This window comes from Alosa sapidissima, chromosome 8, assembly GCF_018492685.1.
Source record: "Alosa sapidissima isolate fAloSap1 chromosome 8, fAloSap1.pri, whole genome shotgun sequence".
In the NCBI taxonomy this organism is placed as follows: domain Eukaryota; kingdom Metazoa; phylum Chordata; class Actinopteri; order Clupeiformes; family Clupeidae; genus Alosa; species Alosa sapidissima.
Window position 1 is genome coordinate 27,405,757 of NC_055964.1, and position 26,792 is coordinate 27,432,548.

General features: G+C 42.7%; 2 protein-coding genes across 4 annotated transcripts in view; one reads left to right on the forward strand and one right to left on the reverse strand.

The window, feature by feature from the left end:
- The window catches only part of slc15a4 (solute carrier family 15 member 4), a 58,405-nt gene extending 38,983 nt beyond the window's left edge, over positions 1-19,422 (reverse strand). The window contains exons 1-5 of the mRNA XM_042099916.1: positions 19,065-19,422; positions 18,056-18,675; positions 8,290-8,585; positions 4,950-5,091; positions 2,006-2,089 (exon numbers count right to left, since the gene is read on the reverse strand). Of these exons, the coding sequence (XP_041955850.1) occupies positions 2,006-2,089; positions 4,950-5,091; positions 8,290-8,585; positions 18,056-18,631 (1,098 nt within the window). The 5' untranslated portion in view covers positions 18,632-18,675; positions 19,065-19,422. The remainder of the gene's footprint in view (positions 1-2,005; positions 2,090-4,949; positions 5,092-8,289; positions 8,586-18,055; positions 18,676-19,064) is intronic.
- Positions 19,423-19,970: 548 nt separating this feature from the next.
- glt1d1 (glycosyltransferase 1 domain containing 1) overlaps positions 19,971-26,792 on the forward strand; it is a 64,296-nt gene continuing 57,474 nt past the window's right edge. For 2 of the 3 annotated variants that reach the window (XM_042099917.1, XM_042099918.1), the window contains exons 1-4: positions 20,012-20,492; positions 20,838-20,986; positions 21,398-21,503; positions 25,647-25,698. In XM_042099917.1, the coding sequence (XP_041955851.1) occupies positions 20,425-20,492; positions 20,838-20,986; positions 21,398-21,503; positions 25,647-25,698 (375 nt within the window). In that variant the 5' untranslated portion in view covers positions 20,012-20,424. The other variant, XM_042099919.1, reaches the window with a different exon arrangement.

Below are 26,792 nucleotides of genomic sequence, written 5' to 3' on the forward strand. Positions count from 1 at the left end.
AGAGGAATAGATACAGCACCAGATGCAACAGACATGCTGGCGTCGGGGAGTGCGGTGCCAGCTGATCACTTGGCGCAGCTGATGCTACTGCTATGGACAAGCAACAAATCCCAAGGGACTGACGCAGGCACAAAACACACGCACATTTTTTTTTTTTACATATGCGCCACTATCACATGTGCTGTAATAATAAGCTTTATTTGAATAGCACCTTTCATACACAGAATGCCGCTCAAAGCTTGTATTTCTGTTTTGTTTTGTTTTGCTTATTCTGTTAATGCATATGTCACCATTATGTGTTTAATTTTACAGTGTGTGAGTGCTGTATGACTGCTGGCTATCTATATGTTTTGTCCTGTCACCTGCCTAGGACTGCAGATGAAAAATAGTTATTTTGACTAATTCTGGCATATTTACATGGTGTTTTTTACACAATGTTCATTAAAGAAGCCCTATGCAACAATTTTAGCAAAAATGACCTTAATTATGCAGGTTGAGAGTCGTTCTGATGGTTCTACAACACTTTTTGGGTCGTTTGGTGGGTGCTTCGTCTCCCCCTAGTGCTTCTCCGCGGAAAAAACGAATATGCAACTTTCTGGTCCCGTCCCGAACAAATCCGGATGTGACTCAGCGGAAATATCCAATCGCGTCTCGAAAATGTACTGTAGTCAGATTGTAGTTTCTAAGAAGACTGCAAAACGGACTCCGACTTGGCTTTGTTGCTGTTGAAATTGTAAGTAGCCTGAACTTCGTTTTTGTAATGTGGTTTGATAGTCTCTTGAACAATGTGTTTGCTCGACCGTTTTATTGTGAGCCCTGTATGTGTTTAGCTTGGTTTCTTGATCGCTACCTCGCTAGCTAGTGGGGGTTTAGTGTAGCAGTCATTTGCTACCGAAGCTGCAGGGGGAGCTATGTCGTGAAAAATGCGAGCCCAAATCAGGCGAAAACCCAGAAACAGCAAAGGAATAACCAGACCTGCATAGGGCTTCTTTAATATGCATGGTCCCCATCAAATAAACCAATAAATAAAATAAATAAAAATAATGCGCTTTACAGAATAATAGAGCCAAGTCAGTCATTATCAGTCATTCCAGCCATCAGCAGACGCTATACCAACGTAGCACTTCAGTTATGTGCCCGGTGTAGCCTGCCTGTAAATCCATCCACAAACTCACCCACTCAGAACTCCATCTACAGTATTAAGCAACATTTGCAGAGCACACAGTCAGTCATTACACGCATCCCAACAAAACCTCATCTTTAGCGAGAAAATTGGGGAAAGCTATTCATAAACTTGTCATTTCCTTCCCACAATCCATCAATCCTCTTAATTGATTTATACAGCTATTCTTCAAGTGTCAAGGTGTTTCTGCAAACACAAAACAGGCCTGAGGTGGAGAGATGTTTAACAATGTGAAGCTGAACCATTAGGAGGTAGTCTACATCCTACCTGTAGTCTACGTACATCCTACCTGGAACTCAGTCAAACTTTGACGGGGGTCAGATTAGGTCTTGTGAAAATACCTGAGGGCCAGCTCTTGGTCTAGTTTTACATGGTCAATGCATTCTCTTTAATCTTAAATGTTCCAGTATGCAAGACTGACTGTTGACTTTACAAAATAATTCACCGGTATTAGCCATTATCACTCAGTTTTACTTTGAATCCATATACCTCCTGGATTAATCCCATAATTACTAAGAGCTGTCAGAAATACAATGACTTGTACAAAATGCAGTCTCATCATATTTTTACGAAAGATGTTGCAGGGCATTTAAAACCCGGTAGGGGGCTGCATTTCACTCCTGGGTTGGACTTTGGACTGTTACCATATTTGACAGAGGTAGGAGGAGAGAGGAAATATCGTTGCATTTCTTTATCAGTCTTTCCCCATCCATCTCATCACTGTTTTACTTCCCCCTGACTCTTCTGTTTATTTGACCAATCGTCATCTGCTCTTGCACCCATTTGACCAATCAGGCAACGCCATGTCATCACACCACCCACCTGGTGAGAGCTGGAGCTGTTGGTGGAGCTGGCCGTGGTGGGGATCTTCAGGTGCAGCCCCTGCAGGTAGTATGTGGTCTGCATCTGAAAAAAGACACATGGCTACATTACACACAAGTGCTTTACACTTAACGTGCACACACATACACACCCATTCACATAAAACATCTGCAGGTATTAACTCATTGAATGCCAAGCTGTTTTCGGGAGCTTTGTCCTAGAGTGCCAGCAACAGTTCTTGAGTTCAGCTACATGTGGAAACACATGTATAGATAGACTCGTTATTGATCTATTGAGTAGAGATGAAAGGCCATGTGCTCGACATGAAAGAAAGTGTCTTCTTTTTTTATGCTGTCACCATGGTAACTCCATCCCAGGTAAGGAGAGCAAAGATTTTATGAAGCCTGGAGCTCATAAAAAGAACTTGACCTTTCTACTTTATTAAAGGCACTTGGGCTCATTTCGATCTGCCAACGCTTACATAACTCATCCGCTCGTGGTCCTGTCTAGGACTGTCCGCTTGATGCCACGCAACGGACACTGCTAGAGATGCCCATATAAAACACTGCTGGTTGTGCTGGACTGAATGTCCAAGCCAAGTCATGTGAACTCAGTGATGATGATCTGCCACTGACCACTGTTACACAACACACTGGCACATTAACTTCTCTTCCTTAACTCATTGAATGCCAAGCTGTTTTGGGAAAATTCTATCACCGACATATTCGGCACTCTGGCAAGGGCGTGCCCTCATGCAAGCGCGACTCGGCCTACCACCCACTCCGCTAGGCCCAGCTCGTGGTGAAGATGGAACTCCCTCCTCAGCACGGTGTTCAGTCACTCCTTGTAATGTTTTTGACCTGTCGTGGTCGGAGTCATCTTGTCTTAGTAGAAAGGTGGACTCATCCAGCGTTGTCTGGTGAAAACGCACCTGCTGCAATATCTTTTTCTTCGACTTTTTCATTTCTCCCTTCAGCACCTGAGAAGTGTTGCCTGCAAAGTTTCTGGGAAGAGATCTAACGAGACCTGCCACCTAGTGATAAACCCACAAAAATAAATTACCTGATTTTGACCTGGCGTGAATGTCACTGATAGGCTAATCAGTGACTGATTCGAAACAAAGCGGCAACCATCAAAAGCCGAGTTAAGATCAAACGTCCAGATAAAATGTCCAGATCTTGCGTTTTCATGAGTTTTCATATATTTCATTTCCATTCATCACAGAGTTCCCAAAATCACATATAAGGTGTGTTAGAGTGTCTAGTTTCGTCATTAAAAAAAAAAGCTAAAAACGTAATATTACGTTTTTGGCACTCGACGCATGGGAAGGAAAAACGTAATATTACGTTTTTGGCACTCAATGAGTTAAGCCTTAAAGGTGTAGGTTTTTGAACATTCTAAGTTCCGCAACAATTGAAGGTTCTAAAATCCTATATTGAATTCAATGAACCCAGATATTCTTTAGAACGTTCATTTCCCAACATTCCCGTCACACCGGTGTGACGGTACTCCTTTAAGGGTTAAGCCTATTTTATGCTTCTGCGTAGAATCGACGGCGTACCCCCGCAGACCCCTCTGTGTTGCCGCAAAACCCTTCTCCGACCCCTCTGCCGTAGCTCGACGTGCACCACCAAAAAATTGGGTAACACTTTACTGTGACAGTATCGACATAAGAGTGATATGACACTGTCATGACACATGAAACCTACCCCTAACCCTAATCCTAACCCCAACCCTAACCATAACTCTAAACCTAACCCTAACCTGAAACCTAACCCTAACTTGTTATGACAAAAACCTGAATGTCACTTAATAACAGAAGCGTTATGTCATAAACATTTATGACTTGTTCATGACAGTGTCATGTCACTCTTATGACGACACTGTCAAGTAAAGTGTAACCAAAAATTGTAACTCCGCGTTGACGCGAAGCAGATCGCAAGAACTGTGATTGGTCAACTCGCCCTGTGTGTTGATAGTCTGTGTTTCAAGCATCCTACTGTGGGGAGTTAGCAACATGCTACAGTAGTTCACGGTCATAAGCCTTGCAAATAAACTCAGACATACTTTGGTTACAATGACGGGGTTATCCGTTTGTAAAGTGTCTATATGTCAGTAACATTTTGAAATTAGCACTTTGCCAGCAAGCAGTACTTTGTGGGCAGTTGTGCTAAAGTTCGCTTGCTACCATAACTTAAACTGGCTGGCAGACACCTCGCAAATAACCTCAGATTTGCTGGTTACAGTAACTAGGTTAATGGATTTTACTGTGTCTATTTCTCGATACTTTGTACAAAATCTAAGCAAGAAAAGGCCTAACAAATAAGATTAATATTTTGGCACGACAGTCTATGGGGTTTGCCTTTCTGAGTACCGTTTCGGTCATACAGTCTATTGTTTCGGTGGTGAGCAAAGCAGACACAGGCGATACCGAGCGTTATGGCGGTGAAATGCACTGTGATGCAAAGCAACCCAACGCAGAACCATAAAACTCTTACGACGCCGTAGGAGTGACGGCGTAGCTACGCCGTGGAGTTGACGCAAGCATGTTGAGCCCTTCAGTCTCTCTAGCACCTGATTATACATTGTGATCAGAGTGGGGTTGGTATTGTGGTAAAAAACCCTCGATGTTCAGCCTTCAATGTTTTCTTTTCTTTATTACATACTATACGTACAGATAGATACAATGTAAACATATGCAATAGGCTGCTAGATAAGTAAATAAATTGTTGTGTTTTTTTCTTTTTTCCCCTGTGTTTACAGATGCTGTGAAAATAGTGAGGTTCCGAAAGTCTTTGGACTAGACCGTGTGAGCACAGCTCAAGAGAGGTTGTGGCTATGACGACAACCAGTGACCTGGAAGCAAATGCTAATCAGGGGGTTTGAGAGAGCCAGCCGCTGGAAATAACAGTCATCAGGCTTTAAAAGGGACGCAGCCACTGACCTGGAAGTAGACAGTCCAGTAGGGGATGAGAGCCAGGAAAACAGGAAGTATCTTGGCGAGGGATTTCACTTCATCCACCTTCTCCTCTGGGAACTTTCCTCCATAGGTCACCTTTGCTCCATCCAACAACGTGGGCTTAGGCCTACGGCAAGAGAGAAGGGACATATTTTACAGCTAGACATTAAATCCTAGATGTAGCCATCAGTAGTAGTCTTTGTACTTTGCAGGCTTGAGTTGTATCATGATGCGTGCCAATAGGCGAGGAGATAGACTAGATAAAAACTTTGATGACCAATATCCAATATCGATTCTCCTCAACACCACGTTTGACACTCAAGGGTATAGATTGATATTGTGCTATGATTTTTTCACAGCATAATGTAACAGTCCCCCTCATTACAATGCCATCCCTGTGACAGAAACCACTCACTCAAAATAAATAATGATCTGCTCTGCTTCTCAGTCAATGCATTTCCATGGCATTACCATGACAGTTCCCATGGTGCATCTAGACTATTATGGCCTGCACAGCCACAGCACGTATGCAGTGTGATTTATAGGAGTTATCATGCAAGGAGAGGTGTTGCTGATGTGTGTGTGTGTCAGAAAAAGTACAATCGATTAATCTCCCTCCCCCCACACACACACACACACATCCATAAGTGATGATGCTTTCACAGTGGAGAAACAGAGAGTGAAAAAGGGTGGGTTCTGTGTGTTGAACCCCCAGCTGCTGAAACACCTGAAGAGATGGCTGTTGAGAAACACACAGCAACACTGGGCCTGATGCACAACGTGTTAAGGAGCAAATCTCACCTCATTTTTGTTCCACAATTTGTTCATATTTTATGAATGCTCATTGTTTACTGAGATTACCAATAACAAAAAATTGGCGGGAATTCATTATTTATCACATCCAGAGATTTGGATGGTTCGGAATGTTTGGAGCATTTGGGGTAATCGTATTTTGTTTTTCTCTTAACAGAAAAATCAGTTAATACAGAACCTGAAGTAACATTGTTGCATGACAGGCAAGCTACACCAGGTACGGAACTGAAGCATTTAGTTCACGGAGCCTACAAATAGTTTTAGAAGACCGGTCTAATTGTTTTCGATTATTTCGATCACACTGCTATCACATCTGGTGTAGCCAGTTCAACTATAATAATAATAATAATAATAATAATAATAATAATAATAATAATTATTATTATTATTATTATTGCAGCATACGCTCCGCGAACTGAGCGCTTCAGTAGCCTGTCAGTCCCACTGTGTAGTAGACGCTGACCTCTCCTCAACCCCTGGACTCTGAGAGGAATTCATTATCAGCCTCTCAGCCTCGTCCGCTTCACGCCTTCTACAACTCAACCTTCAGTACGGGCACGGGGAGCTGCACGCTAAAGCCTCTAATCTACCTGTCAACAGACGGTGAGAGAGAGAGAGAGAGAGAGAGAGAGAGAGAGAGAGAGAGAGAGAGAGAGAGAGAGAGAGAGAGAGAGAGAGAAAGAAGAGAGAGGAGAGAGAGAGAGAGAAAGAAAGAAAGAAAGAAAGAAAGAAAAGTAAAGAGAACAGAAGAGAGAAAGAGAAGTTTGGAGTGAAGGTTAGGGCAAAATATAGATAAAGAGAAGGAGGAAAGTATAAGGAGACATGAAGGGGAAAATGTGAAAGTCAGAGCAAGGGATAAAGACAGACAAAGAAGTGTGTGTGTGTGTGTGTGTGTGTGTGTGTGTGTGTGTGTGTGTGTGTGTGTGTGTGTGTGTGTGTGTGTGTGTGTGTGAGAGAGAAAGTAAGTGTGGCAGAGATAAAAGTGAAATCCTTCTGTAATAAGGAATTCCTGAAAGCTTGGAGGCTTGGGGTGCGACTTGAAGAGAAATGCATTGAGTGTCAGGTTTGAGAGGGGAACCCTGTACTCTGCAGCTAAGCAGCAGCACTGCGTTCAAGAGTAGCTTTCTCTCAAAGACAACTGGAACTGGAACGCACACAGAAAGAGAACAGGCAGTGTGTGTGTGTGTGTGTGTGTGATCAGAGGTTCGTTTCAGTGCAGGGAGCTGTCAGTAGATACACCTCTTATAAATACACACACACACCCACACACACTACACATACACTCTATGGATAACACTCCACAGGACTCTCAGTTGTTTGTGTGTGCATGTTCATGCCAAATGATGCTCTTTAATCTGGAATCATCTGCACACACAGACCATGCAACATTCTGGCACATGCATAGAGAAGACACACACACACACACACACACACACACACACACACACACACAACTGTACTGCTTTCATGCACTGAAATCAGTCTTTAATCTTTTGACAAGCATACACACAAATACCCACATACACACAAATAGTAGCCAATTTCTCTCTGCTTTGTAAACCCATGGAGCTCACATCAAATAAGGAGCAGAGCTGTGTCTCCATACCTTTCATCAGCACATGAAAACACACCTCTTATGGATGTCGCCCTCACAGCAGAGAGAGAGAGAGAGAGAAAGCTACAATAAATAACCTCTATCAGCTGCAAACCTCTCTATTTGAATTTGAATCAGTTAACCTTTAATCAGAACATATGATTTGAAATCACAGTCTGCTTTGTCCTTCCATATGAGGGAATCAGAGAGCCACCTCTAGACACGTTGCCTAGAGGTGGCCCACTTTTCAAATGATAACCTGCTCACATGCAAGTACACACTGACACCCAACAGGAGCGCTGAAGCCCTTAGTGCTGCAGGTTGCACACACACACACACACACACATGCACGCACGCACGCACACGCACGCACGCACACACACACACACCAGCACACACACACACCAGCACACACACACACACCAGCACGCACACACACCAGCACGCACACACACCAGCACGCACACACACAGACCAGCATGCACACACACACACACACAGACAGACAGATGCAGATGCGCGCGCGCGCACACACACACACTTCTTTGTCTGTCTCACACACACACATACACAGGATAGATGGAGAGGAGGTAGGCTGAATAAAGCACTGAATAAAAATAAAACCCTACAATTTCTACCCTCTGAGTGACTGCTTTTTTGTAACCTTAAAGTGAATCGGATTGTGCGTCAAAAAGTTTTACTTTTGGTCTCTCTATAGTATGGCGTGCAAGTGTGTGTGTGTGTGTGTGTTCTTCCCTTTTGTCAAAAAAATATCCTTTGCCAATGTCAGACACTTGTGTGGCTATGTTTGTATGTGTTTAACTCCTTTTATCTCCTTCGGAGCGGTCTGTCAATTCCCACCACCTACTGGAGTGCAGGTGTGTGTGTGTGTGTGTGTGTGTGTGTGTGTGTGCTCACCTGAGTAAGCTGGGCTCTTTGGGCATGCTCGACCAGCAGCAGGCGAAGCCCAGGATCTTGAACATGTCGGTAAAGGCACTGCCGTCGGCCGGCTTGGTGATGAAAACGGCGCGGCCCAGCAGGAACACCAGGAAGGAGACGCCCAGGCACACGACGGGCACCGTGTAGCCTATCGGGAAGCTCTCGTTCTGCTGGACGTAGGCGATGCCGCCCAGCGCTGCGATGGTGCCCAGGTTGATGCTCCAGTAGAACCAGTTGAAGAAGCGCCGCGTCGCCTCCGGGCCCCGGTCCTTCACCTAGGAACGGAAAAGGTCAAAAAAGGTGAAATCAGCGAAACATGTAGGCTAAAGAGCCGTTCACACCAAGAATGCTAACTATAAAGATAACTGAAAGTGACCCTGACAATCATGTTGTCATTGTTATAGTGTATGTGTGGACATGTTCCATTATATTAGTTAGAGTAATACTTTTGGCCATTATCGTTATAGTGATAAGTCAAAGTTTAAAGGTAAAAGTTTAAAGGTTAAATCAGCATCATCTTGTCCTGTGCATAAATCCCTGTTCTATCTGGTGTCCATCCTTTAACCCTTAGAACCCTAGACTGTTTTAAGGGCATTTTCATTAGCTTTAGTTAGAAGCATTTATCCTGGTCATTGTAAGTGCCATAAACACATGCTATATATTGGGGGTTTTTTTCGGCAGAGTCTAGGCTACCTAAATCTGCCACAATTTCATGTATTAATACTTGCATTGATTTAATTTTGATTTTTAAATTAAAAAAATACAAAAAGCGTATTATAAAAATTCTTATATTTTGACATGTATCTCACCACTGCAGCTGGCAACTCGTCTTGCCTTTCATGTGTATGTAGGGCAGACTGTCCTGAATCTGGCAATATCATTGCCATGGTGGAGGGATTCTCTGGGGCTGAGCAAATGTGAAAAATATGAGCCCTACTCTAGGTTAGGCCATTCTCACTAGTTGTCCTGGTCATTGTAAGTGTCATTTACACATGCTATATTTTCTTCAGCACAGTCTAGGCTACCAAGATCTGCCATTATTTCATATATTAGTGCTTACATTGATTTGATTGATACAAACACAGAAATGTTATTATACAATTCTTACATTTTGAAATGTATCTCACCACAGCAAGCTGCCAGCTTGACATGACTTTCATGTATGTGTAGGCCAGACTGTCCTGAATCTGGCAATATAAGAACCATGATGGAAGGGGACTTTGGGGCTGAGCAATTTACAGACATGTGGTGTGCACCTTATAAAATATGCCTTTTTTTTAATTTAGTGCTGAAAAATGACCTTTCTGCGCTCCATATCTGTGACACAAACTGATCTGACCTGACTTGACCCGGGTTTGCGTGTTAGCCTGTGTGTGCACTTATGATTCTCTACAACATCTTCTTACTGCATTGCCATGAACAAAGTAAAGGCAAAAAAGATGTTTCTTTGTCGAACAAATTGGGATGCAATGTGAGAAAACACACACACAAAAACGTGGGGTAAGTCGAGCTAGTAGCTAGTTGCCGTCACTTCGTCTGTTTTATAACCCAGAAGGATGTACTTGGTATCAAATGATAGCTCTGGGTCTCCTCTTTCATCTGACAAGCGTGGCATATCTATTCGATTAGGGGTTCGCGAGTAATTCAAACAAAAGTAATGGGTGTGCAGCGTTGGTTTTTGTACATGACATTATTATTTTGCCGTCACTTTGTCTGTTTTTATAACCCAAAAGGATCAATATACTTGGTACCAATGGATAGCCCTGTGTCTCCTCTTTCATCTGATATTGCCATATCTATGCGATCACAGGTTTGTGAGTAATTCAAATGAGAGCAATGGGTGCATAGGTAAATATGATGCAATTTGATTTAATTTCAGGATTTTTTTTCCATGGTCATACTTGATCATACAGACAAGTGCGTAGTCTCGTTGGAAAGTCCCACTTCTGCTCTGTCACGCTATAAAGGTTTCATCTCGTGATGAACAGTTCCGGAGCAATGTAACAAAGGGTGTGTTTTTTGACGCACTTTGCGTCAATCGGTTTCAAAGGGTTAAATGCTATCCTTTCTAGCAGGGCAAGCAGATGGACTCCAGTGTTGCAGGTGGAGAGTGCTACAGGGTGTTTTAGTGAGATAGTTCGTGCCTCTGTACTTCAGTGGTTACAGATTTTCTCATTAGTGGTTCAGGCTTTGATTCCTTAAAAAACAGCCATAGAAGCGACACGCATTGTTAAAATCCATCACCACACAAACAGAAATCTGGACTGACCCAAGGTAAACTTTATGGTGGTTAAAACACACACAAAAATGTTAAGTTTAACAAGAAACCATTTGCTCTGGCATTGTGCTGTAAACTGTACATATACTGCCTGCAGTTGGGTGACCAGAGGACCTGTAAAAATGAAACATGGTGGCAGATGGATGTTCCATAATATTTTTTCAAAACTTTTTGAACGATTTTCAAAATGTCATTACTGTGCCTCAATAACTTGTTAACCTCATCCATGTAAGGTTACCATATCTTTTCACATTTTTTCAAGGTTTTTTTCTCAGGAACATTTTTCTTGACAACTTTCACATGTGACCCCTCCGAGGCTGTGGCAGGTAGTCTACTGCTTACAGTCACTTATGTGGGAGATGTACCTTTGTACCCTCTACAGTGTGGCCACGTTTAGAGTCTTTTAAAAGCTTCCTGCTCACACATTGGCACTTTCTGCAATGGTTCAGAAATAATGGATTTTAACCGTAGCCAAAAACGCTATATTGACAGAAAATAGATACTCTAACACACCTTGTGCAACTTTGGGAACTCGATGATTAATAGAACTGAAATAGATGATCGAAAACTCATTAAAACACACTATCTGGACATTTTATCTGGGCATTTTATCATAACTCTGCTTTTGATGGTTGCCGCTTTGGGTCGAATCAGTGACGCATGCACGTCAGGTCAAAACCAGGCCATTTATTTTCACGGGTTTATCACTAGGTGGCAGTCTCGCTAGGTCACTTGCTTGAAACTCTACAGGCAAACAATTTCATAAAAGATGCTATATCTCCATTTCTAGAAAAAGAACTATACAAAAATTGTCAACAATGATCTAGATTGCTGGTGTTCTAACCTAGGGGTAAGGCCACAACAAAAGAGGGAGTCGAGAGGTTGGATCTTTATCTAAAATATGGATTTATTATCCAAACAACAAACAAACAAACGGTGTGAGGTGGGTCAAAGTCAGTAATCAGTAATGCATGGATGTTGTGTGTTTGCAATGTGTCTAAGTACAGTGTTGCATGTCCCAAAACCCAAAGTAAGAATGGCCCTCCTAAGGGGAGATGCAGCAGCCTTTTAACTGGAAACACCTGCCCTCAGGTGCAGCTCATCAGCTCGTTAGCTCTTCAATCACCTGAAGACAAGCAGAGAAAACGAGTATAGGGCCTAGTGGCCCGTCACACCCTCCCCCATAAAACAGAATCCCAATCAGGCCAAAACACATCCAATATGGAAAACATTCAATTACAATATTTAATGATTGAAAATTCCTAAGGTCAGAATTCAATCATGTGCCATTGCTCAAAATACAAAGTCAGAATGAACTAGTTGCAAATCAAAAGAATGGCAGTGTTTACAACTTCAACCATCATGAGGCAAAACTAACCCCAAAAGTTTTCCCACTAATTATGTTGCCCCAAAGCTAGCTAAACTCACCAGGTCTTCATGTGGATTTGCGGCGGGTTGTTGTGCACCTTAAACCAGCGGGTTTGCAAAGCGACCTGCAATAGGCAACCCCACAAATTCCCACGGACGTGCTCCCGAGACAAATCACCCAAAGATGATTGACACGAACCGCATTGCCACAACACTACAACCCCCCTTGACGCAACCCAAAGGGGAAACGCCACTAAAGCCTAACAGGGAAAACTGAGAGCACTGGACATTAAAGTGGCAAACAATGTTTTTAAGCAATGGCACAAGACAAAACTACAAAGGCTAAGACCAACATAAGTAAAAAGGCCATTTACCTCCTACAAATTCAGCCAATAACTGAAGAAAACAGAATGATCTAAAGTAAACTATCCAACCAACCTCTCACCCCCCTTAAAAGTGCAACGCACTCAAACACAGGTGATGAATCCTATTTCAGAGACAAATGTCGGCAAAACTTGGTTAATACGGCTCCAATGACCATAGACCAGCCTGTGGCAAGTCACGGAAAAACATATGTCGCACATTCCCTAACACACAAACATTAACAAAGCCGACAAAATAAAGATTCTAGCACAATGGCACTCAAGCCAATAATGCAAACCAAAGAACAAACCTCGCATTTCCAAAATGGTATTCAAACATTACTATGCGAAAACCTAAGACCCAAAACTCGCACTAGACTACGACACTAGACCGAACGATTACGCGAACAGCAATCCAACCAAATCACACCTGCTGGCCTGCACCTAAGCAGACATCAAGTGCTACGACTGCTAACCAAATTATTGCACCTACCGGCGCCAAAGGACAAACTGTGGGATTTCCGGCACTAGCCTACCTGATGCTCTGCACCTGAGCAGACACATCCAGGTGATCCCAACATACTATACTCCCACACCAAAAGGAACACATGCCAATTGCCAATACGAATATGCTACATGCACCAAATTCACTACCCTCCTGCACCCAAGCAAGGCAAGGCATGGAGGCAAACAAATTGCAGGCAAACCTAAAGGGAGCAAACAAGGAACAATCAAATATAAAAATACATATGCGACTTAAATGTAGACTAACAACAGATAAAAGATTTGTTTAGACGAGCCCCCATGTTATGACCTAGGGGTAAGGCGAGAGGTTGGACCTTTATCTAAAATATAGATTTATTAACCAAACTAACCAAATAACATACAAACAAACGGTGTAAGGTGGGTCAAAATCAGTCATCAGTAAAGCATGGATGTTGTGTGTTTGCAATGTGTCTGAGTGCAATGTTGCATGTCCCAAAACCCAAAGTAAGAATGGCCCCCCTAAGGGGAGATGCAGCAGCCTTTTAACTGGAAACACCTGCCCTCAGGTGCAGCTCATCAGCTCGTTAGCTCTTCAATCACCTGAAGACAAGCAGAGAAAACGAGTATTCATGGGTTTCATCAGGTCCCTTTCCACAGGTGTATAAAATCAAGCACCTTAATTATCAATGCAGACTCGTGGTGCTTGATTAATACACCTGTGGAAAGGGACCTGATGAAACCCATGAATAGGGCCTAGTGGCCCGTCACACTGGCACTCTGGGCCAAAGCTTCCGAAAACAGTGCGGCAGTGTTAATGGACTTGAAAGTCAAGGCCTGAGCAGAACATGTTGAAAACAGACTCCTTCCTGTGGTGTGCGGCAACAAACTACAAGAGCTACAGATCAGATTCACTTCTCACATGTTTGGAGTGCGTGCACCACTAGAGTCCTAATGAATGAACGAATGAATGAGACTCATACATTCACTGAGGCCATAGCAAATGAAGGTGTGTGGTGTGCAAACACACACACACAAAAATCACATGACCACTGGACAAAACTCTGGTTAATGAAAGTCATCCCTCCATTTCAGATTGTAGTGCGTGGGTGTGTGCATGTGTATGTGTGTGTGTTGGTGGGGGGGTGGTTACACTATGATTCGGATTTAGACAACAATGCCGCCTTTGAGGGATTTTTGCCTCCCTCTCCCTGCTTCTCTGCCTCCCTGTTCTTCGTGAGAGGGGGTTCTAAAGGATGGAGTTTCACTTCTCTCGGCTCTGCTGCGACTGGGAACACAGCAGTGTCAGACATCTTCAGCGCAGGGGAATACCAAGTCCCATGAGAACAGTTATCTTATACTGTTTTGTGTGTGTCTTAAAAGTGTGAGTGAGAATGTGTGTCACACACACACACCATTAAGTGAATCTAGGCTATAACATTGGTTTGTGTCTTTGGGTTTGCTTGTGTGACATTGCCACAAAAAAAAAAACCCACCACCTTGTACACAGCAAGACAGATACAAAATAAACAACTCCTCCATGAAACAAGCATTGTTTACTTTGTTCGTCAGATCGATGAACACCTAATGAGGTCTGATGAGTGTGTAATGTGAAACTATTAGCATCGCTTGTGGTGCGGTCACACACACACACACACACCGAGTTGATGCCAAATACGAACAACAAGGGAGAAGTGAGAGTGGTGGCAAAAAAATAAAAAATTGGTGGTGTTCATCTTTTTTTATAGTCTTCAGAGGGACTGCCATTAGAGCAGCCGACTGACACACAACTTATTTGCAGGGCTCTACACTAACATTTTTTTTCAGGAGCACTTGTGCTCCCAAGTTAAAAAATTTAGGAGCACAGACAAAAATTTGGGCGCAGTCAGTTAAGTCACATTAAGAATGACTGACAACATTTAGGCTACAGGAAACAGGATTTTAAAGATCAGTGCCTACTTTATTTTCAGTCTGTTCTATTTTCCTATATTTTGTTAATGTAAAATAATATAATACATTGCCATATTTGCATTTAGCCTGTACATCAAGTATCCTGCCAAATGTAGGCTAATTTATTTATTTGTGAATCCATCTATAGCTAAACCAAATATGCCCATGGTGACCTATCTGACTGCATACTGCCTAATACTACTACTAAAACAGTCCATTTTCTCTTCCACAAAACCCAACATAGGCTAATCAAGGATATATGTTTTATACTTTTAGTTTTTATTTGAAATATCTGCATTGATAGGGCAGTAGGCAAACGTAAGGCCTACTTTCGTTTTGCACTTCAGCTTGTATTCGGTGTAAACAAGCATGCGTGGAAGCCTGGAGTTGTCAGTAGCGTTCTACCTTTGAATAAAATGGGAGTATTACGGGAGGCTACTTTTGTGCCGGTTCGCTACAGCTATATTTTGCTTATTGCAGCCAATACGTCAACTGGGCTGAAAGGCATGTTAGGTTACCTTTCCTTCTCTCACTGCATTCTCAGAATCTCATCATGTTCCTCCTATATCCAATGAATTCGGTGGATAGAAGAACTAATTTATTCAATCTTTGCATCTTGGCTGGCTAGTCTAACTTTCCGCTTTTTTCTGCGCGCTCTTGGATTTGATAGAAGCGACTACTAGCGAGTCACAACGCGAAACTGCTAACGTTGATGGGAGGTGTAGTTTTTATGCTGCATTCGCGACGTGATTCTATGGTTTGCACCAGTAATGTTTCTCGATGTTGCGGTGTATTTTGTAGACAAACATTGACATGGTTAGAAGTCATTCGCACCAGTGCGCCTAAATATTTTTTTGCACTCGCACGGCATCATTTTTACTCGCATGTGCGACTGAAATGGGCGCACTGTAGAGCCCTGATTTGTAACGACAGCTCGGATTTCCACAGGGTTTTACAGAGTGGCAAAGAAGAATAGATAATGCTGCACTAATAATAATAATAATAATAATAATAATAATAATAATACACAAAGCACAAACATAAACTTCTTTGGAATTTAGTCTAAAACATTCCAACCCATCAAAAGGTACTCTGTTACCTTTAAAAGGTTTGAGGTGAACTAGGTCCTTCACAGCAGAAAGTGGTGGAAGACCAAGACCATGTGGTCAGGTGTACTAACAGGCCCTACCAGCGACACATGTAGGCTAGACTAAAGGGCCCTTCACTCCAAGAACGATAACTATAACGATAACTTAAAGTGACCCTGTCAATCATGTTGTTATTGTTATGGTTTAGGCATGAACATTTTCTATCATATTGCCACCTTTGTTATAGTCTACTAAGTGTGAACGGCTTTTAACAAGTCCAAAAGACGTCCGTCCACCCCAAACAACGCATCGGGTCATCCTCACACCTTCCACTGCGGCACCACATGCCCCCATTATTCCCCTTCCCACGCAGTGTGTGCTTCCTTAGAATGAGCGGAGTCATGCTGCTGTTGTGGTAAATCTAAACATCTCTTTAACAACAGGAAGTGATTGGCTCTGCAGCGAGTCCAGAGTTGCACCACACCGGCACTTGTGTCCTGTCAATTCTGCCTGACCTTGGCGAATCAGCAAGCAGCACCAAGAGACAAGTTTTGGTGCATCGGCAGTGAGCATCCTACCAAACAGCTGCTTACAGACCAAGAGCGACTACAGCAAAGACTAAAACTGAAAATCACTGGCACATGAAACTATCTGCTAGTTCAATGAGCCAGTCAACTTCAACTAGTCTTCAGATGTTTCAATGCAGATTTAGAATTTAGCACATACCTGAACGTTATGCCCTTGCCAAGATCTGCTGTTAGCTAGGGTCTTCTTACATAAGGACATGGTTCACTTTAACATGACTTATATTCTATTTGCAATGTCTTCATAGACTTACAACCAAAAGTGGACTGACCAATGACAACTGACCAATATGTAACATTCTATTTTGAACGAATCTACTCTCTCTGATGACTGACACATCATCATCCTTAGGCCCTCTCAAATGTTCAACAACTTTTTTGGATTTTAGAAGTCAAAGCCATTTTCCTCTCCCACACCAAACCAAGTAGTCTGTAGGCCACCTGTTCATCTTGGCTTGTTTCTTTAGATATCGGTGGTAAAGCCCTGCTCATGCTTTATCTGGCCTAAGAATGGGGAACTGGGGAATTTCTGAACTGCGAAAATGCCTCTGGGTGAGTCAGCCAAACCAGACTTTGCAAACATTGTAGTATGTGTCTATGTGCTTATGTGGGATAGTAAGTGTGCGTGTGTGTGCATGTGTGTGCGTGTGTGTGCGTGTGTGTGCAGTTCATATTCACAAACCAGACTACCATGTGACTGACTGGTAACATGAGCCATTCTTGGCACATTGACGTTTTAACGAGTCTTGGCTGGATAAACAAGTTGCCCTACGGAGACTAAAGTTAGTCACAGCTCCAAACATAACACGATTCATGGTCTGTTATCATGCCCACAGCCATGAATACCGCTAGTGTGATTCACATAAGCACAGCGCATTGTCATGTGATCATTCTGACAGCTGATGAGTTCTTTGTTTTTACTGGAACTGCAATACTGTAATTTCCCAACTATTATACATTGATTTTGCTAAATTTCTTCAGCTTTGAGGTTACTAAACAGGGGCAGTGAACATGGTATCAATAGTTTTCTTTCTTTTAACTTGCATAAAACACTGCCCTGTGGCTAATACACAGGAAATTACTGTAATGTGCTTTATCTAAAACCAGAAACTGTAATAAGGTGCTCATGTTGTTACTGTAGCCTATCTGTTGCACAATGGCATCTTTTGAGTTTGTGAAACTTTTTCCCTAGACTCATCAACTAATGGGACTAGTCACAGGGGGGTTAACATGGGAGAGTAACCTGAGTTATGTCAGTGGGTTAAGAGCCCAGAGTTCCCTGTTGTGTTCGGAGATACAGTAGCTGACCCAGTTATCCAGAGGAGCTCACACCTTCGACCAAATAACACTGACACACAGCCTTATCAGACAGAGGCCTTCCTGTCATACACATTGCATAAGTAGCCTATGTAGAGCACATAGTGTAGGCTAATGTCTTTAACTGATATTTTACGACAGGGGTTTTGTTGGACTTTAGGCTCTGGCTATAAGATAAGGTTGGAATAACTAGGGCCATTCCCAGGGGCAACATTGTTGCTATTATTGGATGGGGGCAGTATTACATTCTGTTCATAAGGGTCCAAAATGTCTAGCAGCGATCCTACTACCTGAAGGCACATGTAATGTCTTTACCTGGTCTGCGCCGAAAGGTGTTATGTTAGACTTCACTGTCCCCACTCCTAAGGCCACCAGCACCAGGCTACTGTAGATGACAGCCCCGCAGTACGGAGTCCGTGTTGGGCAGGTGACATTGGCAGGTGGGGTAGTGTTTGTGCTCAGGCACTCTGCAGGCTGGACAGGAAAGGCGATCTGTTCCCCGCACAGGTACGTTCTGGTGCTCTCACTGGCCACGAAAGGAAAAAAGAGCATCCCGAGCAAGTAGAGGATGAGACTGCACGCGATAGTGCAAAACTTGCCCAGGTAGGCGTCCGCTAGCCAGCCGCCAAATGGTGACACCAGGTATGTGACTCCCATGAAGATCAAAGGCGCCTGACTCGCCTGTGTCCCTTCCCAATAAAAAGGCTCGCTGTTGAGGAAGAGCACCAGGTTAGAAGTAAGGCCGTAGAAGGCCATCCTCTCCAAACACTCGGCCACTAGGATGGCGGCACATGCCAGACGTCTCCCTTTGAAGACCGACTCCTGAGGTCGGGAAACTGTCACAGAGCTGTCCAACAGTGGAGTGTTCTCGTTGACATCCCTGGACGCCATGGTCAAATGTCGGGTCACACTTCACTTCTCAATCTATATAACACCTACAAGTCAAAAGATATTATACCAAAGTTTAAAATAAGCACACAAACAAGTAGGCTACACCTATTTTCAGAAAAAAAAAACAAAAAAAAACATATATGGCTAGTTTGTAATGGCAACACGTCTGTCTGGGTCGACAAACGTTGCATTAACGTTAGCTGCTAACTGTTGAAGTGTGAAATTGTGAGCTGCTACCAGCTAGTAGCAAACATAACACCGGTAGGCAAAATCAACATCATCAAGCTTGTTTTTAAAGACGACGCCATAGAAAGTAGAATGATACAAGTAGGCCACTGTGTACCTTCAACCTAAAATACTTGGCTTGCAAACTAACGTTAGCAGTAGTGTTACGTTATTTGTTACCAAAACAAGACAAGTTGAAGTAACTTACTATAACTCTGATGATGACAATCAAAAGCTTATCAGACTGCCATTTCACCAGTTCACAACGTCAAGGATCTGGAGGACTGTCACTTCGAAGAACCATCGCATGCCAGGCTTATTTGTAATGAATATTCTTTATCGTCAGAAATATATCGGTAACAACAAGCTGATTGCTAAATAAACTATTAGCACGCTAACGTTACTGCACTAAACCGTGCAGTCACCAGTCACAGAAACCCCTCGTGACTTCAAACTTGTTTAGAGGAATATAAACAGGACTTGCACCGCCTCTGAATGTGACATCTATATCACTTTAGCAACTCAAATACATGCATGAAGCATGGCGGAATGCTTATCCATATGTTACAGAGATCCAGGCTTGCAGGTTCCGCTATAGTTACAGTTGGCAAGTCACGTGCTCAAGTTCGGTTCATTAAAGCTGCTCATTGGTTTAAAAAAGGCATGCAATCATGCGATTGGCTGATTCATAAGTCCATCAAAGGTATTTTCATCTCTACTTCCCCTACTCCACAAATTGTTCTGAATCTGCAGTGATGTACAGGAGGTAGGAATGTGGTATGTTCATGTTCATTATAACAGATTAATCCTACATCTAATTTGTAAAAAAAAGGGGCGGTGGTAGTGGGGGGATCACTTATTTCTTTTTTTTTTTCTGTCTCCATGTACCTACTTTATGTCAATAAAATATAATCATTAACAGAAAAGTATACAGGCTACTTCTCAGGTGGATATTTACTGCATTTCCCAACTTCCAACTCTGTCTTGTCACTATCATGTGATGACTGTTTTGTCATGGCATCATTACAATGTTCTACGGTGACTGGTGTGAGGCCTCTGAACTGTGCAGATACAGCAAGGCGGAGCCTTAACAATCTTTGGATACAGTATGACAGCTGCTGTTGCATAACAAAATAAAGGTACATTACCCTGATCTGGCAGACTGCTCAAGGAGGGGAAATCTGCAACCACGGTGAAATGAAGTTCAACGTTTTGCTTCAGAGTAACACATTTGTAAAGGATCATTTGTAAAGGATCATTGATTACACATTTGACCTCTGACAACTAGTGAGAAACATGTTGCATCAATACGTGCGTAAAATTTGGAGCTAAATTTCCCTTTAACAGATTGGATGGAACATAGACATAATCTACATATACATGTATATTCAATTATGTCTATTGGGTGGGAAGCTCAAAGTTTCCAGGGGAACTTAATCACAGGCGGACTTAGGCTACGCTAAAAACAAACATGCGTGTCTGTTGAAACAACTGCCGGGAGGAGCGTGCGTGCGTGTGGCGTGTTTCCTACGAAGGGAATGTGTTCAGTGTAATGCTCTAACATAGCCATGAGATTACTCTTCCTAGCCTGCCTTAGTCCAAAGACTGGAAACTGTACAACTGCCGAAAGATTAAGGTAGGCTACACACTTTCTGTCCAGTGTTTAGCAGCAGCAACTGCAGCAGCAGGAAGTGATTGTCAAGTTCAGATACACGTTAGCCCTGTTTAATGTTCATTTGACGTGCTTTATAAGCTGTCCATTCAATCAAAGAGTATTTCATGGTTCGACAACAATTTAAGCTGTTCATAATCCAATAACACTAAAGCGTTGAAATACCTATGGGGATATCTATTAGCCGGCTTTACTATTAGCCTAATACATGCACAGCACATGCACACATTGCACTGTGTGTGACCTACAATGTACCTGCCTAGTAAAGTAAGGTATTATCCCATCACGTAGTCACAATGTGTCTTACAGATGTCACATCGAAGCAGCGGGTCACACATGCATTCTCCGCAACTGTGATGACATCAAGGACCACTCAGATGTGGCCAACCTTATGAAGAAAGAGCCCTTCGAAGCGGCCCTTGCAATTCATCTGTTCAAAGGGGGCAGATTTCTTCTTGGTGAATATCGCACACACAGAGACACATGAACACACAAATACACATTTACTGTACTGATGCAACCTTTATCCTAAACTCGAATGTCTCCAGTTCCCATCTCTCTGTTCTCATCTCCCTATTCATGGGTTTCATCAGGTTCCTTATCACAGATCAAGCACCATGCAGTCTGCATTGATAATCTGGGTGCTTGGTTGTAAGGGACCTGATGAAACCCATGAATAATTATAACAAAACAATCTCTCTCTGTCTTTCTCTAAAGTAAAGTGAGCCTGCAGTAGTCTCCATTTCTTGTGTGAACATCCTGTTTCATGCCTCAAATAATTGATCTGCTAGCTGGATTTATTTATATATTCCTATGTATGTATATAATATATATATATATATTAACACATTTTTTCACCTCTACTACAGACATCCATGTCCCCTTTGGCATCGTCTTTGGTGGGACAGATGTCAATGAAGATGTGAAAGATGAACGAAAGCGGACTGTGATGGAGCACGTGCTGAAAAAGGCCAGGTGACGTGCACAGTCCCCTCACATAAAGTCGAATGGGAAAGCCTTCTCAATGCTTGAGAACGCCTTGATATTTTTTTTCTATTTGCACATACATACAAATACTCACACTAACACTCACATACACTTAACTGAAACCAATCCCCAGCTGGGTGTGCCTTTTGACCTGAAACAAATACCCTAAAGCAATGTGTATACACACACACTCTCACTCTCACTCTCTCTCTCTCTCTCTCTCTCTCAATTCAATTCAATTCAATTCAATTCAGTTCATTTCAATAAGCTTTATTGGCATGAATGTAAAATTTACAGTGTTGCCAAAGCATTTGAATATAATAATAATAATAATAATAATACAAATGATGATAATAATGAAAATAACACCTCTCTCTCTCTCACACACACACACACACACACACACACACACTCTCACACACACACACACTGTCAGACACACATGTACACACAGTCCATTCAAGGTCTCCATGGATTTTTAAAAGGTCATTGTCCAGGGTACACCTGGAAGGGTATGTCATGAAATTCAGTAAACACATTGAAAGTTTTGGGGGAAAAATCATGCAATTTGATTTTGTCACACCAGGTGTTTAGGACATACAGGAGATAAAGTATCTATTTTATATTTTATAGTGTAACGTGAGTCACTAAATCCGATCTCTCCGTCGCGTTTAAGAGTGTGGCAACGCAGAGTGGGAGGAGAAGACACATCTTATCTAAACTCCGCATCCTTATTCCTTACTTTCAACTGAATCCTCCAAAGCCTTTATCACATCCTCTGTGGTGTAAATTAACAGGGCCACATCAATGGCCCCAAAGCCCTCTTTGAATGTGTCAGATACAATATTACTGACCTTAAAGAGATTAAGTTTGACATGTATCTCATAGATGAAAAAAAAATAAAATATCAGTCATAAGCTGAGTAAAGAAATGGTAATCCTACATTATTGCCTACGCTCCACGACATGACATGACTTACAACAGGCAAAACAGCAACCCTTGCACATAAGTAGATAAAGTATAGCCTGTATAAAAACATACATTTAGATACACTGTAAACAACAACAACACATTGCATTTACAGTATAGTGTGTTTCAAGGCACCCAGGCCCTTTACAGTGTCTGCATTGCTGTAACTGTTTAAGCACTTGTTGCTACATGCATTTACTGTACCTACTTTTCTAAGTGGTGGTGCATGAGAGTTTAAGTATCAAACAGCCTCAGGACATTATGCTGTTCTCAAGGCAAGATGTCCTAGATTTAAAGCGCTGAAATCGCCTCCCTGAGGGAAGGGATTTCAAAATGGAGCCAGCAGGCTGAGAGGGTTCAACAATTACCCTTGGCACCTTGCGTCTGATATGTGTGGTATAGAGGAGAAAGAGTCGGAAGGTCGCAGCCAGTCATCTCAGATGTTTGCACAAGGACGACGGCATTGCCACATCACACTGTGGACACAAGGACACTCTCCACGGTTGCTCAATAAAAGCGCAGCATCGGCTCCCCGGTGTTGTTGAATATTTTGAGCTGGCACAGACACTGAAGCCTCTGGTGGGCCTAAATGATTATGTGGCTGGTGTTGACTGCCCGCTCCAGGGTGAGGCTTAAGGTGGGGTGTCTCTTCAGTTTGGTCAGTGTCAGTGATGATGACCAAATGTAAGCGTATTCAGCTGCTACTGTGGCTGTACAGTAAGTAGTAAACCTCTTTCCTGACACTTTAACCCTAGATGCACACAGTTGCATTGCATTACTGCATGCCGGTGGGTTTTCTCAACTTTTTACGGAAGCGACGGGAGCGACGCAACGCAACAGAACCACAATTCACACAGTGAACGAGGTGTGTCTCCAGCACTGCAGTCAATGCAAGCGTCCGTGGGCACCTTTATGTTATATTCGTTAGCAAGCTTAAAGGCAGAGGCCTGCAGTGTTAGGGGCCATCCACACGGAGACACTTTTTGGTTTAAACGCACATGTTTTGTATCGTTTTGGCCGATCGTCCAAACGAATCCTGTAAAATAGATAGATACAGTAGATAGATACTTTATTGATCCCCAAGGGGAAATTCAAGACGATTGTTTTCCAGACCAGATGCTATTGTGCACGCGGGTCTGCTGATCTCTCCTTCCATGTCTTTTTTTCACTGATGCTAGTAGCAGGCGGCGTTTTCGATTTTTTTTCACCCTGGAACCAGGTTTCAAAAAAGTGCGTCTTCAGGCAGTGCATTTACAGCAGACATGTCAAAGTCAAGGCCCCTGTGTAGGGTTTGGTCATAAAAAAAAAAAAAAATCAGCAACATTTCGAGGCCTTCAGAAGTCATGCAGAAGTTTGAACGTGCTGTCAGTGAAACTGGGTGGGAACCCTGTCCATTCAGACTTCACCGGGCTTAACGATGAGTGGTTGGGTAGGATCTACATCACAGCTAGCGTCTTTATTAATGGAGGTGGCTGGCTGAAGGTGGATCGATTCCCACCAAAGCGGCGCGAAACGAACGGCAGCACGAAGCCAAGAGTGGGTGCGGTGGGAATGGCGCGTTACGTATCTGGGTTACTTTTAAAAAGAGGTAATTGCCTACAGGGAGCATAGACGCAAGTCTGGGGGCCCCGATACTTCAAACACGGGAGCCCAAGCCGTTGACCTCCTGCTGTGAGAGCCTCCACGGAGACGCTCTTGATCATCCGACTCCGCACCCCAACCCCACACTCCACAAGCCGCCGCGTCGAGTCTTTGGCCCCGCACTCTCTCAAGCACACTGATATTTTTTTTTTTTTTCTTCTTTTTTTTTCTTTTTTTGTTTTTTGACTTTTTCTTTTTTTGTAATTTTAAAGAAGAAAGAGGAGAGAGTAAGACAGACACATGCCCCTGACATCTTTCTTCTTACTTCTTCCTTTCTTCTCTTTTTTTTTTAGTTCAATCCTCATCAACTCTCTTTTTACTTTTGAGGTGTGTGTGTGTGTGTGTGTGTGCGTGTGTGTAACCCTCTTTTCTTTATATTTCCACCGTCACTTTCTTGCTGCATATTTAGAGAGGTTGTGTAACAGGGATGTCAAAGCTTTGATATAGAGAGGGGGGGGGGGGGGGCGCAGACCTGTATGCTGTGCAGACCAGACCCTGTTCTGGCCTGATCCCCAGTGTCATTCCCACACTGTCACAGCCAGCCACCTGGCAATGGACCATGAAGGGAGACGCTTGGCTCAGAAAGGGATTTGATTTATTTACAACATGTAAAATTACATTTAGAAATGACCACAACAAAAGAAAGCTTCAATAATATCCACTAAGCAGGACGTCAAATTACTCAAATCCACTTTGCCCACACAGGGTTTCGGTTTATTTTCAACATGGATAAATTAATTCATAAAGGGCAATAACAAAATGCTTTGATAATATGGTTGTAGCCACCCAGCAGGACCTCAGAGGTCAGTATGCGTCTCTTCAGCCAGCCCAGGTAGCTCTAGAGCTGGGCCGATATTCATTTAAAGGAGTTTAAACAGTAGGGGGCGCCAAAAGAGACGTAAGGCAATGTTATCAGTGGACCACCAGAGCTCAGAAACGCTACACCAATCCTGCAAAAAATCCTGTCACTTTGATAGCTTCAACACATTTCTTCTTTTTGCCCCTATTATGAACACTGAGTCCCTACATGTTCCCTCTTTGCTTTATGCTTTATTTAAATGTATTTTTGTGTATTATTTATTTATATATTGATCTGTTTATAGATTGATCTGTTCTAGAATTTGTTGAAAGTCAAAGTCTGCTTTATTGTCAATTTCTTCACATGTCAAGACATACAAAGAGATCGAAATTACGTTTCCCACTACCCCACGGTGGAGACAAGACATATTTTACCAATTAGGTCCACAGACAGGTCCACATAACATTCAAGTAAACAATATAAAAAGTAAAAATAAGAAGGCACATACAATGAAGAAAATAACAGCAGCAAAATTTTAGTTGAAAATGTGCAATTGTGCATACAGTAGACAGTCAATATAATAGTGCAAAAGTCAGGCCAATAAATGGCTGAGGTAGTTCTGTTTGAAATGACTGTATAGTCATAGTAGCAGAGAGAGAGAGAGAGATGTCAAGGTGATGTAGATGTACTCTTAGTCTAAGTGCTTCCTTTTTGCTCTGCAGGTTCTCCGTGGCCTTCACACCGCAGATGAAGGAGAAAGCTGAGAGCTTCTTGGTGAGGATTTATACAGAACCCCCTCATTCACATGTCACACGTGAGGTTGAAAGAGAGCACAGATGTAAGATGAATGAAGTAGTTCATGTACAGCCCTGACACAGATGCTCTCATGCCTTCTCTTTTTCTCTCTCTCTCTTTTCACATGTGAGGCTGTCACTTCAGGGATCAGTGTGTTCCCTTGAGGCTATTCTCTGTATTACATGCACATCAGTGCTCTGAAAACTGAAAAGTGGTTTGACTTCTACCTACTAGAACTCCCCACCTCAACCTTTGCTAAAAGATGAAACGTTGTTTGGAAAACTTTCTAACTGCATTTCTAACAAGTACTTGCAACACAAATAAAACAGTTCAACTGTTTCATTTCAAGCACAAACAAGATTGTCCTCACCAAACCAATACTAAAATCATCCCCATTCATTCTTCCAATTCATTTCAGAGTTTAAATCAGGGGTGCACATCTTTAGCAGTAGTGCTACCGTATTAAATTGAACTAGCTGTGTGATGGTGGCTGTGGACAGGCCGCAGTCATTTTACCCCCACATAGCGTCTCCTGACCTCCACGTGACTCAGTGCAGGGGCATAATTAATCTGCTTTTTACCTCGCTCCATCATATCGCCTGCCCCATTAACCCTCGGCAGATTTACTCCTGTTGTGCGTCCATGGCGAGCTGTGGTCTTTTTCTCTCCCTGCTGTCGGCCTCCAGCTCTCTCTCTCTCTCTCTCTCTCTCTCTCTCTCTCTCTCTCTCTCTCTCTCTCTCTCTCTAATAATGCCCCATTAATTTTATGCTGCGATAACACCTCGCATTGCCTTATCTGTAATAGGGAATTACATGCTAGCGGACACACAGGCCTCCATGACAAGAGTATCATGCCGCATTTCACAAACACTAACCTCTGTTTTTATGACTTTCACAGAGAGAGAGAGAGAGAACTGTAGCTGAATCTATAAATAAAAAGGTGAAAGGTTTTGGTGCTGAAACCTTATGTATGCTATGCCGTAAGGATGCTGCATGTAAAAAATAATAAAATAAAAATGTGATATGACCACATTGGCCTCCTACTGTAGATAAGCATCCCTCACAGCTCACCT